General features: G+C 40.6%; 1 protein-coding gene across 3 annotated transcripts in view; it reads left to right on the forward strand.

Moving 5' to 3' along the window:
• PDE8A (phosphodiesterase 8A) overlaps positions 1-17,013 on the forward strand; it is a 202,056-nt gene that overhangs the window by 130,681 nt on the left and 54,362 nt on the right. For 2 of the 3 annotated variants that reach the window (XM_037833125.1, XM_037833127.1), the window contains exons 4-6: positions 4,336-4,392; positions 5,190-5,244; positions 16,064-16,152. In XM_037833125.1, coding sequence (XP_037689053.1) covers positions 4,336-4,392; positions 5,190-5,244; positions 16,064-16,152 — 201 coding nt within the window. The remainder of the gene's footprint in view (positions 1-4,335; positions 4,393-5,189; positions 5,245-16,063; positions 16,153-17,013) is intronic. The other variant, XM_037833126.1, reaches the window with a different exon arrangement.

A 17,013-nucleotide genomic window follows, 5' to 3' on the forward strand; every position in this document is an offset into this window, starting at 1 on the left:
GCCCCCCCCCCCCCACACACAAACAGCCAAAAATTAAAGAAAACAAAAATAAAATAATAAGCTGTCACACGTAAGAGAAGGGGGAAGGGATAGCCCTAAAGACTAAGAAAATTATTTTCTACAAGAAATTGAGGAACATTTGGAAAACGTGTTTAGTGTACTCAGAAGAAATGAAGAACTATCCCTTTGTGAAACTGTTGCAGGATTCTGTAATGAAAGAGAAGATTTTATAAAGGAAGCTGACAGAAATAAGAAAGTAATATGTGGAAATCCAAGATGCATTAACAAATTACAATCCACGTAGAATGCCGAAGTAAGATTCAACTCAGAGTTCCAGAGGTTTCCATACAATCTCTTGATTCACCTCAGTCTGCAGATCCTTTTTACCATTGTAAATTACATTCTTTTCCATCTGAAACTCACCCCATACATCAGAGAGAACAGTAGCAAAGTACTGGTTACAGGGTTGTGTTTTTGTAAAACTTAACTCATAAAAGGGCTTTGTTGTGTTCTTACAGCAAGCCTCCATCATGGGACCTTTTTACCAGTTTGTGTCGAGACCATCATCAGAATCATTTGTAGTTGTCTAGTTTGGCTTGAGCCCGGTAATTGCCCCTTAGGCTGTTTTGGATCTATTATGTCCCCCAGAAAATCCATGTTCTTTTAATGCAGTCTTATGGCGGCAGACTTACTGTGGGTGGGATCTTTTGATTAGGTTGTTTCCATGGAGATGTGACTCTGCCCATTCAGGGTGGGTCTTAATTAGTTTACTGGAGTCCTTAAAAAGCTGAGAGACTCTTAGAGAGCAAATGGACAGAGACATTTTGGAGAAAGCCATTCTGAGACTGGAGCCCTGGAGAGAAGGACCAGTAGATGTCGCCATGTGCCTTCCTATGTGACAGAGGAACCCCAGATGATACGGCCTTTCCTCAGTGAAGATATCCTCTTGTTGATGCCTTAGTTTGGACACTTTTGTGGCCTTAGAACTGTAAATTTGTGAACTAATAAACTCTCATGGTAAAAACCAATCCAGTTGTGGTATATTGCATTTTTGGCAACTTTAGCAAACCGGAACACCCCTAATACCCATTTTCCATACTTTTCATAAAACAGAGTCCCTGAATTTTAGCTGGACTTATGGCTATACTGTATTCTCTAGTTCTTGCAGGTGGCCAATGGAAGTAACGTGCATCTTCTGGAAAATATCCTTAAAGGGTGGTTGCGTGCCTTCCTTCCACCCTTTCTTCCTGCTGTCTGGCTAGAGTTCAAGCATCTCTCTTGTGCTGTGAGGCACAAACCATGTACAGCCAATAATAGAGAAGCATAAGATACAAGGAGCCTGATACTACAGAGTGCCATTGCAGCCTGGGACGGCCTACTTCTGCATGTCTTCTGTTTGTGAGACAAATCTTGTTTAAGGCACTATTTGGGGTTTTCTTGTATGGGTAGATAGGTCTAATCCTCATGTTGCACCCAGGAAGCATGGTTTTAAGAGCTTTCCAGTATGTGTACTCTGCTTTTCAGAATCTCATGCTACAGAATCGTGCCCCATCATTCTTCTGATCTTGGAATCTGCCTTCCTAAAATCTGAGTATGTTTTGACTGTGACAAGTCATTTCTTCCTAGCTTTCATGAACTCTAAAGCAAGTGTATTTTTCAACCAGGTTCCTAACATTTCTATTTCCTAGCCAGTTCTTACTGATCAGAAAAGTCAAGTGTACACTTCTGCCTTTTTATATGTTGTAGAGCTCCTTTGTAGGGATCAGCTGGTCTCCAGTTAAATTCATGCTCTTCTCTTCCCACTTCATCCTTAGCCAAATGCCCATCATTTCTGTACCTCCCAATTATGACTATGTAATCCAAAACTACTCTGAGATCCTCTGCATGGTTGCCTACTTGCTATTATACCAGTTTTATTCCACTCAGATCTTTGTTTTGTTTTGTTTTGTTTTTCTAAAAAGCAAAGAGGTGGTTTGAAATGGCTGTCTGCATACTTAAATTTGCCTTTCCTCACTCCAAATCTCTGATATAATAGAACCATAAGAACAAGAATAAATACAGTGTGCTAAGAAGCCATGAAAATACCTTTTGTGAGTCCATATTTCTCATTTCCTGTGTATGGTTAGTATTAAAAGGTATTCCTAATCTTTTCTGACAGGGTTATTTGTTTCCACATGAATTATCAAGGATAAATATTTGTCATCACATTTATAAGGGAACTGGCCTTGTCTCTGCTAGTACATGTCGTGTCTGTGACCCTTCTTAGCCCCTTCCCCAGGAAGCTGTGCTTGGCTTATCTTTAGGCAGGGACACCGTGGTGGACTGGGGATTGGCACCTGGCCAGAAAGCCCTGCAGTGGCCTGTTGAGAAGGGCTCTAGCAGAGCCATGTAGTGCCTTTTAGGTTGGCTCCCTCTGGAGAAGATAGGCAAATGGGAGCTGGAGGAGTGCAGATGGACACCAGGAAAAGCAGAAATGTTCAGAGAGAGAGAAGCAGACCCTGTGGCCCACAAGAGACTGTCTGGTCCCTAGAGCTGCTTGTCCATCCCTGAGCAACTTCTCTACCCCAGGTCTAATCTACATCTAGCCTTGGACTCTAAGCCTGAGTTCCATAAGAAAATTAAGCACCAGTGCCCTAAGGCAGGGATGGGCAAAGGGGAACACAATCAAGCCCATGTATCTATGTATATCTCTGGCTGCTTTCATGCTACAATGGCAGAATTGAGTGGTTGTGACAGAGACCACATGTCCTGCAAAGCCAAAAACTATTTACCATCTAGTCCTCTACAGAAAAAGTTTGTCAAGACTGTGGTATCCATTTTATATAATGAATTACTTTCTCTCTTTTGCATCTAGAATGGTACTAGTTATATACCGTCCTTGGGAGAATTGAGAAATAGTCACTCAAATAATTTTCTCTGTTCTGTGATGCAGAAGTGCTCTGCTTCTTTAAAGGAGCTGAAGTAATGTGATCAGTCTTGGCTGGTCTCTGCCCTATTCTGGCCAGCACACTTCTGACTGGGCTGGGGTAGGCTGGGTATGGTCTTCTCCGTCTCCCTCACTCGAAAGTCACCCTCTGACTTGAGTTTTTTCTTCCTCCCAGTCTAGGGGCTGAGTTCCTTCCTCCTCTTCTGACCTGGTTCTTCTTTTCCAGAGTCCTGCTTGCTTCCCCCGATGTAGGATGGGTTCACAGCTGTTGTATCTCTCCAGTGGAGCAATTTCTTTTCTTTCTCCTACTCTGTGTCACATTTGTTTCTGTCCTCTCTGATCTCTTGGCTAGGTTTTCGTTCCCCATGGCCTTCTGGGAAGCTGCCTCTCCAGAGTTGTTGAAAAGGCTGAATTCACACTCTGTGGGGAGCCTCGTGTTCCTGGGGTAACTTCAGTGGAGCAGTTTCTTCTACTTCTCTCAACAACCCCCTCTGTTCTTAACCTTTTCTATCAGGTGTCGAGTCTCTTCTTTCTGAGTGTTGTTGTTTTTGCCTCCGTTCTACCTATGAAGTCCTCATTCTTTTTGCTGCTTAGAATACAGTGGAGAGCTGACTCTTGGGCTCTGTTTTACCACATATTTGGTGGCCTAAACAACAAATTTACAGTCTCACAGTTCTGGAACCTAGAAGTCCAACATCAAGGCATCAGCCAGGTCCTGCTCCCTCTGAAACTTGTAGGGGAGAATGATTCCTTCCTCACTTCTTCCTAGCCTCTGGTGGTTTGCTGGCAGTCCTTGGTGTTCCTTAGCTGGCAGCTGCAGCACTTCAGTCTCTGCCTCTGTCATCACATGGCCTTCTTCCCTAGTGTGTCTATGTCTCTTCTCTTCTCATAAGGATCCCAATATTTTTGGAGTAAGGGCCCATCCTCCAGTATGACCTTATCTTAACTCACCTAATTCCATCTATAATGACCCTCTTTCCAAATAAGGTCACACTCCAAGGTATTGGGGGTTAGGACTTCAACATACCTTTTGGGGAGCACAGCTCAACTGTAACAGGCTCCTTCACCCCCGGTAAGCGTAGCCATCAGCTTGCAGTAATACAGATGGCTCATTTCATGCAGGCAGACAGTAATTGAAACAATTGAAACCAACTTAGGTTAAGAAAGACCACAATAAGTAGAAGGCACATCATCTCAGTTGCTGTTACATTCAAACTCCATAACTATTAGGTTACCACAGTTCACTGATGAAGAGTTTGTCTCCAAGAGAGAAAGACCAACTAGCCTTGAAGCCAAGGAGTGGGGTCTTTTGCTCTGCCTTCTACCCCTCCCCCAACTTTGTTTTACCAGCATTTGTTTAAGAATTGTTTCAAATTTATTTGAAGGTGTTTTTTTTTTTTTTTTTTAAGGTCTATTAGATCATCAAAAATCTCTGAAAACACAGTTATTGTTGGTGTAGTACGCAGGTAAACTTTCATTTTTTTTCAGTGTTGAAATTCAAGTGTCAATGTAGTGTTTGCTTTTACAGATAGTCAAATAACAATTTGCTTCGTGCTGTGACAGGCCTGACCCTTTTTAGTTTGACATTTTCTTTTTTATTCTTTTGTATTTTCTTTTGCTTCTCCACTTAACTTCATGGAGGGAGTTTCTACTCTCAAGCTAGGTTTTGTGAATTTGAACTGCCTTTTGCTTTGGAAATTGGCAAACCATGAGAGAGTTCCATTCCTAAAAGCACAGTTGTTTTCCAGGGTATCTTCTTAGGGCCTGTTAATTCCAAGTATCTGTGAGGATTTTAATTATACTGCTTGAGGGGCTATCTTACATTTCATCCTTAAATCAGAGGTGAGAAAAGAATAGGAGGAGAGCATTGTTCAAATGAATGTTTTTCAGCTTTCATATTTTTATAGATATATAAGAACTGTTTTTGTCCTTTTTTTTATAAACTGAAAGTAGAAGAAAATAAAGAATTGAGTTTAAGCTTACGTTTTTACATAAATATTTTAAGTAGATTTATGTACACTCCTGTATTCTGGCTGCTAATTTAATGTACTCTGTATTTCCAATATTAGTATATACTGCCAAAAGCTAAATATGAAATTGAAACAAAACTCTTTTCAACTTAATATTTTAAAATTTTATATTAATCTAATTCATTTAAAAGTACTCACTATGATAGTAGAGGTATATAAATTTATAAGTAGGTAAAGAAGTGAGATGTAATTGACAAAAACTATCTCTAACCTATTACTGTGTTCTTTTGAAGGGGAGATAAAGAAGAGTCATCTGTAATGCCCCTTATTGCTGCTGGCTTTACAAGGGTATGTACCAGCTTCTTTGTTATACAAGTATAATTCAGTATGAGCAATCACTATCTCAGTTCAGTGCCCAGCAAAAGTTTTGAAATAATTTGAAGTTAAAAAAAAAAAAATTGTCCTTGTGCTCTGTTGGTTTGGTTTATAACCTGATTAATCTACAACACTTTACTCTCTCCAAACTGGAGTCCTCTAAACATAATAAAATGTCTCATGGCATACTTATTTAAAATTATACCATGGGATGAATTTTAATAATGCTTACTACATATGTACATGCAATTTTTAAAGCCAGTTCAGAGATTCTGTAAATAAGGCAACCCAAGCATAGCCCCCTTGCTGGGGGCTCTTGGTTGGCAGGTTGCAAATGAGGCCTTGGGAATCATGATAGTTAGAACTCAAGGAAGTCTGACCCTTGGGCACATCAGTGAGGTAGCCAAGAAACCTCAAGTCACGAACTTAGTTTAAGGTGGTTTTGGATGTGTAGTTATAGAGGGCACTGAGGATCTTAATCACATTTACAGAGAAGAGCATCTATACCTAGAGGAAAGGTGATTCTCCCAAGTTCTCATGGCTGGTAGGAGGTGGTACCAATGTTTGAACCGAGGTCTAGACCTGAAACCAACAGTACAGTGAGATCTCTGTTACTCAGGAACAATCAGCCATTTAATCATGGTTCAAGATTGCAGGGTGATTGGAGAACCGGTGTGCCTCCTAAATTGGACTTGACAAATTAAGCGGTTGCTGATTAAAATCTTTAGGGTCAAAGTTCATTGTCTCTCCACCCTGGTTGACCATTAGAGAATCCCTGAAGAGCATCCCTAGAGAATCTGTTTCAGTTGGTCTGGGGAGGGGTCTGGACAGGTTTTTTTTTTTTTTTTTTTTTTTTTAATCATCATTTTATTGAGATATATTCACATACCACGCAGTCATACAAAACAAATTGTACTTTCGATTGTTTACAGTACCATTACATAGTTGTACATTCATCACCTAAATCAATCCCTGACACCTTCATTAGCACACACACAAAAATAACAAGAATAATAATTAGAGTGAAAAAGAGCAATTGAAGTAAAAAAGAACACTAGGTACCTTTGTCTGTTTGTTTGCTTCCCCTACTTTTCTACACATCGATCCATAAACTAGACAAAGTGGAGTTTGGTCCTTATGGCATTCCCAATCCCACTGTCACCCCTCATAAGCTACATTTTTATACAACTGTCTTCGAGATTCGTGGGTTCTGGGTTGTAGTTTAATAGTTTCAGGTATCCACCACCAGCTACCCCAATTCTTTAGAACCTAAAAAAGGTTGTCTAAAGTGTGCGTAAGAGTGCCCACCAGAGTGATCTCTCGGCTCGTTTTGGAATCTCTCTGCCACTGAAGCTTATTTCATTTCCTTTCACATCCCCCTTTTGGTCAAGAAGATGTTCTCCATCCCACGATGCCGGGTCTACATTCCTCCCCGGGAGTCATATTCCACGTTGCCAGGGAGATTCACTTCCCTGGGTGTCTGATCCCACGTAGGGGGGAGGGCAGTGATTTCACCTTTCAAGTTGGCTTAGCCAGAGAGAGAGGGCCACATCTGAGCAACAAAGAGGCATTCAGGAGGAGACTCTTAGGCACAAATACAGGGAGGCCTAGCCTCTCCTTTGCAGCAACCGTCTTCCCAAGGGTAAAACTTATGGTAGAGGGCTCAACCCATCAAACCACCAGTCCCCTATGTCTGTGGTCATGTTAGCAACCATGGAGGTGGGGTAGGCGAATACCCCTGCATTCTCCACAGGCTCCTCAAGGGGGCACTACATCGTTTTTTTTTTTTTTTTTTCCTTGTTTGTCTTCTTTTTTTTTCCTTTCTAACTTTCCCTTCTTTTTTCAAATCAACTGTATGAAAAAAAAAGTTAAAAAGAAAACAAAAAAAAACAAACATACAATAAAAGAACATTTCAAAGAGACCATAGCAAGGGAGTAAGAAAAAGACAACTAACCTAAGATAACTGCTTAACTTCCAACATGTTCCTACTTTACCCCAAGAAAGTTACATACTATAGCAACATTTCAGTGAACTTGTTCCTACTACATCCATCAGAAATTAACAGACCATAGTCATTTCTGGGCATCCCCAGAACGTTAAATAGCTTATCTGTTCTTCTTGGATTATTGTTCCCCCTTCCTTAATTGCTCTCTACTGCTAGTTCCCCTACATTCTACATTATAAACCATTTGTTTTACATTTTTCAAAGTTCACATTAGTGGTAGCATATAATATTTCTCTTTTTGTGCCTGGCTTATTTCGCTCAGCATTATGTCTTCAAGGTTCATCCATGTTGTCATATGTTTCACCAGATCATTCCTTCTTACTGCCGCGTAGTATTCCATCGTGTGTATATACCACATTTTATTTATCCACTCATCTGTTGATGGACATTTGGGTTGTTTCCATCTCTTGGCAATTGTGAATAATGCTGCTATGAACATTGGCGTGCAGATATCTGTTCGTGTCACTGCTTTCCGATCTTCCGGGTATATCCCGAGAAGTGCAATCGCTGGATCGAATGGTAGCTCTATCTCTAGTTTTCTAAGGAACTGCCAGACTGACTTCCAGAGTGGCTGAACCATTATACAGTCCCACCAACAATGAATAAGAGTTCCAATTTCTCCACATCCCCTCCAGCATTTGTAGTTTCCTGTTTGTTTAATGGCAGCCATTCTAACCGGTGTTAGATGGTATCTCATTGTGGTCTTAATTTGCATCTCTCTAATAGCTAGTGAAGCTGAACATTTTTTCATGCGTTTCTTGGCCATTTGTATTTCCTCTTCAGAGAACTGTCTTTTCATATCTTTTGCCCATTTTATAATTGGGCCGACTGTACTATTGTCATTGAGTTGTAGGATTTCTTTGTATATGCAAGATATCAGTCTTTTGTCAGATACATGGTTTCCAAAAATTTTTTCCCATTGAGTTGGCTGCCTCTTTACCTTTTTGAGAAATTCCTTTGAGGTGCAGAAACTTCTAAGCTTGAGGAGTTCCCATTTATCTATTTTCTCTTTTGTTGCTTGTGCTTTGGGTGTAAAGTCTAGGAAGTGGCCTCCTAATACAAGGTCTTGAAGATGTTTTCCTACATTATCTTCTAGGAGTTTAATGGTACTTTCTTTTATATTGAGATCTTTGGTCCATTTTGAGTTAATTTTTGTGTAGGGGGTGAGGTAGGGGTCCTCTTTCATTCTTTTGGATATGGATATCCAACTCTCCCAGCCCCATTTGTTGAAAAGACCATTATGGCTCAGTTCGGTGACTTTGGGGGCCTTATCAAAGATCAGTCGGCCATAGATCTGAGGGTCTATCTCTGAATTCTCAATTCGATTCCATTGATCTATATGTCTATCTTTGTGCCAGTACCATGCTGTTTTGGCAACTGTGGCTTTATAATAAGCTTCAAAGTCAGGGAGTGTAAGTCCTCCCACTTCGTTTTTCTTTTTTAAAGTGTCTTTAGCAATTCGAGGCATCTTCCCTTTCCAAATAAATTTGATAACTAGCTTTTCCAAGTCTGCAAAGTAGGTTGTTGGAATTTTGATTGGGATTGCATTGAATCTGTAGATGAGTTTGGGTAGAATTGACATCTTAATGACATTTAGCCTTCCTATCCATGAACATGGAATATTTTTCCATCTTTTAAGGTCCCCTTCTATTTCTTTTAGTAGAGTTATGTAGTTTTCTTTGTATAGGTCTTTTACATCTTTGGTTAAGTTTATTCCTAGGTACTTGATTTTTTTAGTTGCTATTGAAAATGGTATCTTTTTCTTGAGTGTCTCTTCAGTTTGTTCATTTCTAGCATATAGAAACATTACTGACTTATGTGCATTAATCTTGTATCCCGCTACTTTGCTAAATTTGTTTATTAGCTCTAGTAGGTGTATCGTTGATTTCTCAGGGTTTTCTAGATATAAGATCATATCATCTGCAAACAATGACAGTTTTACTTCTTCTTTTCCAATTTGGATGCCTTTTATTTCTTTGTCTTGCCGGATTGCCCTGGCTAGCACTTCCAGCACAATGTTGAATAACAGTGGTGACAGCGGGCATCCTTGTCTTGTTCCTGATCTTAGAGGGAAGGCTTTCAGTCTCTCACCATTGAGTACTATGCTGGCTGTGGGTTTTTCATATATGCTCTTTATCATGTTGAGGAAGTTTCCTTCAATTCCTACCTTTTGAAGTGTTTTTATCAAAAACGGATGTTGGATTTTGTCAAATGCTTTTTCAGCATCTATTGAGATGATCAATTGATTTTTCCCTTTCGAGTTTTTAATGTGTTGTAATACATTGATTGTTTTTCTTATGTTGAACCATCCTTGCATGCCTGGAATGAACCCCACTTGGTCATGGTGAATGATTTTTTTAATGTGTCTTTGGATTCGATTTGCAAGTATTTTGTTGAGGATTTTTGCATCTATATTCATTAGGGAGATTGGCCGGTAGTTTTCCTTTTTTGTAGCATCTTTGCCTGGTTTTGGTATTAGATTGATGTTAGCTTCATAAAATGAATTAGGTAGTGTTCCATTTTTTTCAATGTTTTGAAAGAGTTTGAGTAAGATTGGTGTCAGTTCTTTCTGGAAAGTTTGGTAGAATTCCCCTGTGAAGCCATCTGGCCCTGGGCATTTATTTGTGGGAAGATTTTTGATGACTGATTGGATCTCTTTGCTTGTGATGGGTTGGTTGAGGTCTTCTATTTCTTCTCTGGTCAGTCTAGGTTGTTCATATGTTTCCAGGAAATTGTCCATTTCTTCTACATTATCCAGTTTGTTGCCATACAGTTGTTCATAATATCCTCTTATAATTTTTTTAATTTCTTCAGGATCTGCAGTTATGTCACCTTTTTCATTCATTATTTTGTTTATATGGGTCTTCTCTCTTTTTGATTTTGTCAGTCTAGCTAGGGGCTTGTCAATCTTGTTGATCTTCTCAAAGAACCAACTTTTGGTGATATTTATCCTTTCTATTGTTTTTTTGTTCTCTATGTCATTTATTTCTGCTTTAATCCTTGTTATTTCTTTTCTTGTACTTGGTTTAGGATTGGTTTGCTGTTCATTTTCTAGCTTCTTCAGTTGATCCATTAGTTCTTTGATTTTGGCTCTTTCTTCCTTTTTAATATATGCGTTTAGTGCTATAAATTTCCCCCTTAGCACTGCTTTTGCTGCATCCCATAGGTTTTGGTATGTTGTGTTCTCATTTTCATTCGTCTCTATATATTTAGCAATTTCTCTTGCTATTTCTTCTTTAACCCACTGATTGTTTAGGAGTGTGTTGTTTAACCTCCAGGTATTTGTGAATTTTCTAAGTCTCTGATGGTTATTGACTTCTAATTGTATTCCATTGTGGTCAGAGAATGTGCTTTGAATAATTTCAATCTTTTTAAATTTATTGAGGCTTGTTTTATGTCCCAGCATATGATCTATTCTGGAGAAAGTTCCGTGAGCACTAGAAAAGTATGTGTATCCTGTTGATTTGGGATGTAATGTCCTGTAGATGTCTGTTAAATCTAATTCATTTATCAGATTGTTTAGGTTTTCAATTTCCTTATTGGTCTTCTGTCTGGTTGATCTATCTATAGGAGAGAGTGTTGTGTTGAAGTCTCCCACAATTATTGTGGAAACATCAATTGCTTCCTTTAGTTTTGCCAATGTTTCTCTCATGTATTTTGTGGCACCTTGATTGGGTGCATAGACATTTACGATTGTTATTTCTTCTTGCTGAATTGCCCCTTTTATTAGTATGTAGTGGCCTTCTTTGTCTCTCAAAACATCCCTGCATTTGAAGTCTATTTTATCTGAGATTAATATTGCTACACCTGCTTTCTTTTGGCTGTAGCTTGCATGAAATATTTTTTTCCATCCTTTCACTTTCAGTTTCTTTGTGTCCCTGTGTCTAAGATGAGTCTCTTGTATGCAACATATTGATGGTTCATTTTTTTTGATCCATTCTGCAAATCTATATCTTTTAATTGGGGAGTTTAATCCATTTACATTCAACGTTAAAACCGTGAAGGCATTTCTTGAATCGGCCATCTTATCCTTTGGATTATGTTTGCCATATTTTTCCCTCTCTCTATTAATATCCTTTATTGTACCCATACCGAATCTCTTTAGTACTGAACCTTTCTCCAAGTCTCTCTGTCCTGTCTTTGTTTCTCTGTCTGTAGGGCTCCCTTGAGTATCTCCAGTAGGGCAGGTCTCTTGTTAGCAAATTCTCTCAGCATTTCTTTGTCTGTGAAAAATTTAAGCTCTCCCTCAAATTTGAAGGAGAGCTTTGCTGGATAAAGTATTCTTGGCTGGAAATTCCTCTCACTCAGAATTTTAAATATATCGTGCCACTGCCTTCTCGCCTCCATGGTGGCTGCTGAGTAGTCACTACTTAGTCTTATGCTGTTTCCTTTGTATGTGGTGAATTGCTTTTCTCTTGCTGCTTTCAGAACTTGCTCCTTCTCTTCTATGTTTGACAGTGTGATCAGTATATGTCTCGGAGTGGGTTTTTTTTGGATTTATTCTATTTGGAGTTCGCTGAGCATTTATGATTTGTGTATTTATGTTGTTTAGAAGATTTGGGAAGTTTTCCCCAACAATTTCTTTGAATACTCTTCCTAGACCTTTACCCTTTTCTTCCCCTTCTGGGACACCAATGAGTCTTATATTCGGACGTTTCATATTATCTATCATATCCCTGAGGTCCATTTCGAGTTTTTCAATTTTTTTCCCCATTCTTTCTTTTATGTTTTCATTTTCCATTCTGTCATCTTCCAGGTCACTGATTCGTTGTTCAACTTCCTCTAGTCTTGTACTATGAGTGTCCAGAATCTTTTTAATTTGGTCAACAGTTTCTTTAATTTCCATAAGATCATCCATTTTTTTATTTAGTCTTGCAATGTCTTCTTTATGCTCTTCTAGGGTCTTCTTGATTTCCTTCATATCCCGTACTAGGGTCTCATTGTTCATCTTTAGTTCTTTGAGTAGCTGCTCTAGGTGTGTCTCTTCTGGTCTTTTGATTTGGGTGCTTGGGCTTGGGTTATCCATATCGTCTGGTTTTTTCATATGCTTTATAATTTTCTGTTGTTTTTGGCCTCGTGGCATTTGCTGACCTTGATAGGGTTCTTTTAGGGTTTGTAGACCAGTTGAAGTCCTTATCTCTAATTTATCAGATCTACAGCTTCGTGGAGTACACTTTCTCTAACTAACCAGCAGGTGGCGTCCACGAGCCACCTGTTCTCCACAAGCCAGATCTCCCCTACTTAGCCTTTTTGGTGAGTGGGGGAGTGAGTCTTGTGGGGCCCAATTGGTGTCCCAAGCTTGCGTGTGTAGTTGGTGTTGCCTGCCCTGTATGTGGGGCGTGTTTCTGGGCAGTCGGGGAGGGGGGGTGGCCCTAACAATCAAATCTCCCTGATGATCCTAGAGTTTTAAAGCTACTGCAATAGTCTAATCCTTCAGTTCAGTCCTGCCACAGTTTGTCTCTGCCACTGACCCACAAGTCTTTGGTATTGGCGTATGGCTCCTGAGACTTGCAAGTGGGCCCCTCTTCCAGGCTGTGCACCCCGGGTCCTCTGTTGAGGGATGACTGTGCTATGTCGCAGGTGAGTGCCGTCCCCCCAGGGCAGTTCTGGGCTGCTGGGCTGTGTTGGGAGGCTCCCAGTCTGCTCAAATGATGGCTGAATGGGGCTCTGTTAATTCACACTGCTCCCCCTTCCCAGCTCTGGGACATTCAGCTGAGGTTGCAGGGAAGGCTAATGTCCACGCCCAGTTTTGTGGTGTGTGCCTGTTATTTGAAGCACTTCCGTCACACTGTGTTGTCTGGGGCAGCTCTGGGCTATGGGGCTGGTGATGGGCAGGAGTGTTTCCTGTCCACCAGGATGGTGGCTGTGAGCGGACACCCCCCTTTTCTTGGGAAGTTGTGTTGTTTAGTGAATTTTCTCAGCCACTGGATTATTGCCTTTTGTCTCAGAGCTCTCTTAGTTCTGCTCTTGACTTGACGTGCCCAAATTTCAATTCTTTGAAGCTTTCTGTATTGAGCTTCTTAGAGTAATTGTTTTAGAAAAAGCAAAAAGGATTTAAAAAAAAAAAAAAAAATGGCCCTCCTCAGAGATCTAATGGGTTATTGAAATGCTAATAGACAAAGCAACCAGGGCCATTAAGGAAAAGTGCCCAGGGCAGAGAGATCAGCCTTGCTTCGGGATTTGCATATGCGCCTCAAGGCCTGATCTCCGCCCTTCCCCTTTCTGTGTTCACCAGAACTCCAAAAATCCTCTGCTTTTATTTTGGAGTTTTTCGTGTTGTTTTTTTTCTATGCCTGTCTCCTCTCTGCTGGGCTGGCTGCTCTCAGAGTCTCTGGTGTCTGGCCTCAGTCTATCTATGGTTGGAGTTTGAATCAGTAGAATGAGTTTCCGGTAAGAGCAGCCACTGCAGTTCTCCCTTCTCCTTCCTGGAGCTGACAGCCCCTCCTCCCCCGGGACTGAGCCTGGCAGGGAGGGGCGCGGGTCCCCCGGCCGCAAAAACTTACAGATTTCGCTGATCTCAGCAGTTCGACATTTTCATGAGTGTTGTATGAAGTATGCCCAAAGACAGATTGCTCTGTGGTGTCCAGTCCACGCAGTTCCTGGCTTTTTACCTACTTTCCTGGAGGAGTAACTAAAACATACAGCTCACCAGTCTGCCATCTTGCCCCGCCTCTGGACAGGTTTTTTAAAAGCCCTGCAGGTGATTCTGATGTTTAGCCAGGAGTTGAGAACCTCTGGGAAAGGACTAGCAGGGTGGGGATTAAGTCCTGGCAGTGAGCATGATACACTTTGAAGAAAGTGAGGTTGTGACAGCTCAGGGAGTTTGCAGGATCTATAGCCCCAGCCCTTCAGAGAGGATGGGGATGGAGGAAAAGAGATTTGACTGGTGTATGAGCAGAGGGCATAGCGGCCTGCTTCTTGGGGATTTCTGGACCTGATATCCACTCCCCACCCTCTATTCCCTTTGGGGTCCTTGGGATATAAATGAAGGTTGGGGGGGAGGGGTACAGGAAAAACAAGATATTTAGATATACCAAGCAATGGCAAAGATAATTGGGGGTTGAGGGGAGGGTAGACAGCAGGAGCACTATACTGTACATTTTATCACATGTGCTGGTGTTTTAACCTTGATTTCCACCTTTAGGGTAAAAAACATTGGCGGGTATGTACATTAATGACCAATGAAAAATCTGGTTGCATGCCTGGGTGGCCATTTGTTGAACTGTATATATACAAATGTCACCTGTCCTGATATCTCACTTGCAGAACAGGGGAGGCCAGTCAAGCCCTCCTGTCAGCTGTTGATCTCTTTCTATCCCTGGCAGTGCCACAAGCCCTATGCCCAGAAATCTCTTTTCTCCATTCCTGCCCATCACCAGTGGGTACCTGTGCAGACGGGCAGCACTTTTGGATATTCTTTTGGAATCCTGGCGGGCTGAGGAGTGGGCAGCAGGTCTAGCCCTCTCCTCACTCTGAGTAGGTGGGAGCTGGTAGGCATGCCACATGCCACCTCCTCTGTCAGACTTCTGTGGGTGAGGAGGGCTTGTTTTTGCCTGTGGGCATGCGACTGTCATATGCGTGGTCAACAATCCTTGCCTTCCTTTCTGGGGAATGACAGTAGCTGTTCTTTATATTTGTTCAGAAGTTTGTAGTTAGAGTGCATTCTTATGTTATCTCATTTAATTCTCACAGTAATCTGTGGTAGGAGGAGTGGTAGTTTCTCATTTTTGTAAGTGAGGAAACAGGCCAAATTAGTGCAGGTGTGAACCTGGGACTGGATTATTAGTTGCCCGACACCTAGACAAGACTCTGATCCCTATTCAAAGAGGGGAACATCTGCATGGCAACAGAAGGAGCTCTGAGAGGGGCCCCATGACCCCCAGATTTGTCTGACTTGTAGATATTAGTCTGCAGAGGCCCTGCCTTTAGGCCTGAGCTTCCTTATCCGTCAGATGAGGTATTATCCTTTTATTGAGCAGGTAAAAGCAAAGAATGTTTCGCAGAAGTAAGGACATGTAAATGTTCATAAATGTTTTTTCCATCTTAATGGGGCCATGTGACACAACATAGTGACTGTTAGATGTCTTCATGAAATACATAATTTGATGGTGGAATGGGTCCATGCTTCTCAGAACTATGTAATTTGCTTTAATTATCATGATTTCGTTATGCAAATATTATAAACAGTAGTCAGTGTTCACAGCAATAAGAGGTAGAGGTAGTGGGCAATTGCATGGCTTTGGCCAGTACCAGTACCGCTGCTGTGGAGGATAGTCATTTGTTGGTTTAATCTCCCTTGTTAGAGATTAATATATGAAAATGTTGCCTGAGTTGGGGGTGCCTCTTTGTAATACACATGTAAATAGAAATACAAGCATGTTTTTGCATACCGTGAGCTTGTATGACTTTAAAGAGGATAAAGTATTGTTGTTAAATAAGTGGATCTACTTTGAAAGCCTCATATAAATTGGGCTTTAATTAATAAATTTCTTCCTCCTACATATTTTAGCCTCTGCTTTACCAGTGACATGCAGATAACCAAAATCCTCTTAACACAAGGCATTGAAAGAAAAGCATTCTGAAGCTTTATTTTTTAAAAAAGCTAATTTGGTGCCCATAAATTTTATCTCTCATTTTCTGTTCATCATTAATAATAAAGTATTTTTTAGATTTCATTTCCAAATTGAGAAGTTTGTTTAAAATAATTGATTTTTTCATTGAGAAACATAATTACTTAAAGATGCACATTTGTTTATCCCCATAATTCTCTTTTGTGTTTCGTGTAGAGGTATATAGAAAACCCCAGCATCATGGCCTGTTACAATGAACTAATCCAGCTGGAGTTCGGAGAGGTGCGATCACAACTAAAACTCAGGTAATTCTTCCACTTCTGGAAAGCCTGCCAGGCCACACTGGGCTAGCATTGCAAATGAGGACTTGGTTGCAGGGTCACCTTGTGGCCATAACTGATCTCCTGCTAAAATGGGATGGGCAGTGGGATCAGAGAGGGGTGCCACTTCTTCTTACACAGACTTTCTAGAGTCTGCCTGGATGTCTGGTACATTGCCGTGTTAGTGAATGGTGACCCACATTTAAAAGTGGGGCTCTAAAGTAACATTAAATGAAAGAAGCAGGATACAAAACTGTATAAACTGAATTATCTGTTTTGTTTTCTAAAGAAAAAAAATTAATGCTTTTCATATGCGCCACCCCCCCCCCAACCTATTAACATCGGTTACCTCTGGGCAGTAACAATTTCTGTTCTCTGCAGCAAGCATTTAAAATTTGCTCTTAATAAGCAGGGTTTTTTTTAAGTCAAATAAGTGGAAACCTGACTCTTTATAGAGCAAAAAAAAGAGAAAAATTAATAAAATTCTATGTTGAACGAAAAAAAGTAAAGTCAAGTGTTCCCTGTCATTCTAGATTTCTTCCTTGGGTGTTCTAGTGTTCTTTTATACTTCCTTTACAAAGGATCAAAGAGAGAATTTGATTATTTTGTTGGTATATGCCTAAGGCAAAGAAAAGGGGATCAGAATTTGGATTATTAAGATTAGTAGGGACCTCTACCGAGTTCCAACTGCAGGGAAGAATAGTACTTTGAATAGTACTTCAAAGACAAGTCGAAATGAATAAGTAGCGGGCAGAGAGTGAGTTAGCAAAAAAGTGCTGCTCAGAAGAAGTACATCTCAACTAGTGTGGGATACAAAGAGTTAGCTCCTTTTCATTGCCAAATTTT

Source organism: Choloepus didactylus, chromosome 4 (genome assembly GCF_015220235.1).
Source record: "Choloepus didactylus isolate mChoDid1 chromosome 4, mChoDid1.pri, whole genome shotgun sequence".
Lineage (NCBI taxonomy): Eukaryota > Metazoa > Chordata > Mammalia > Pilosa > Megalonychidae > Choloepus > Choloepus didactylus.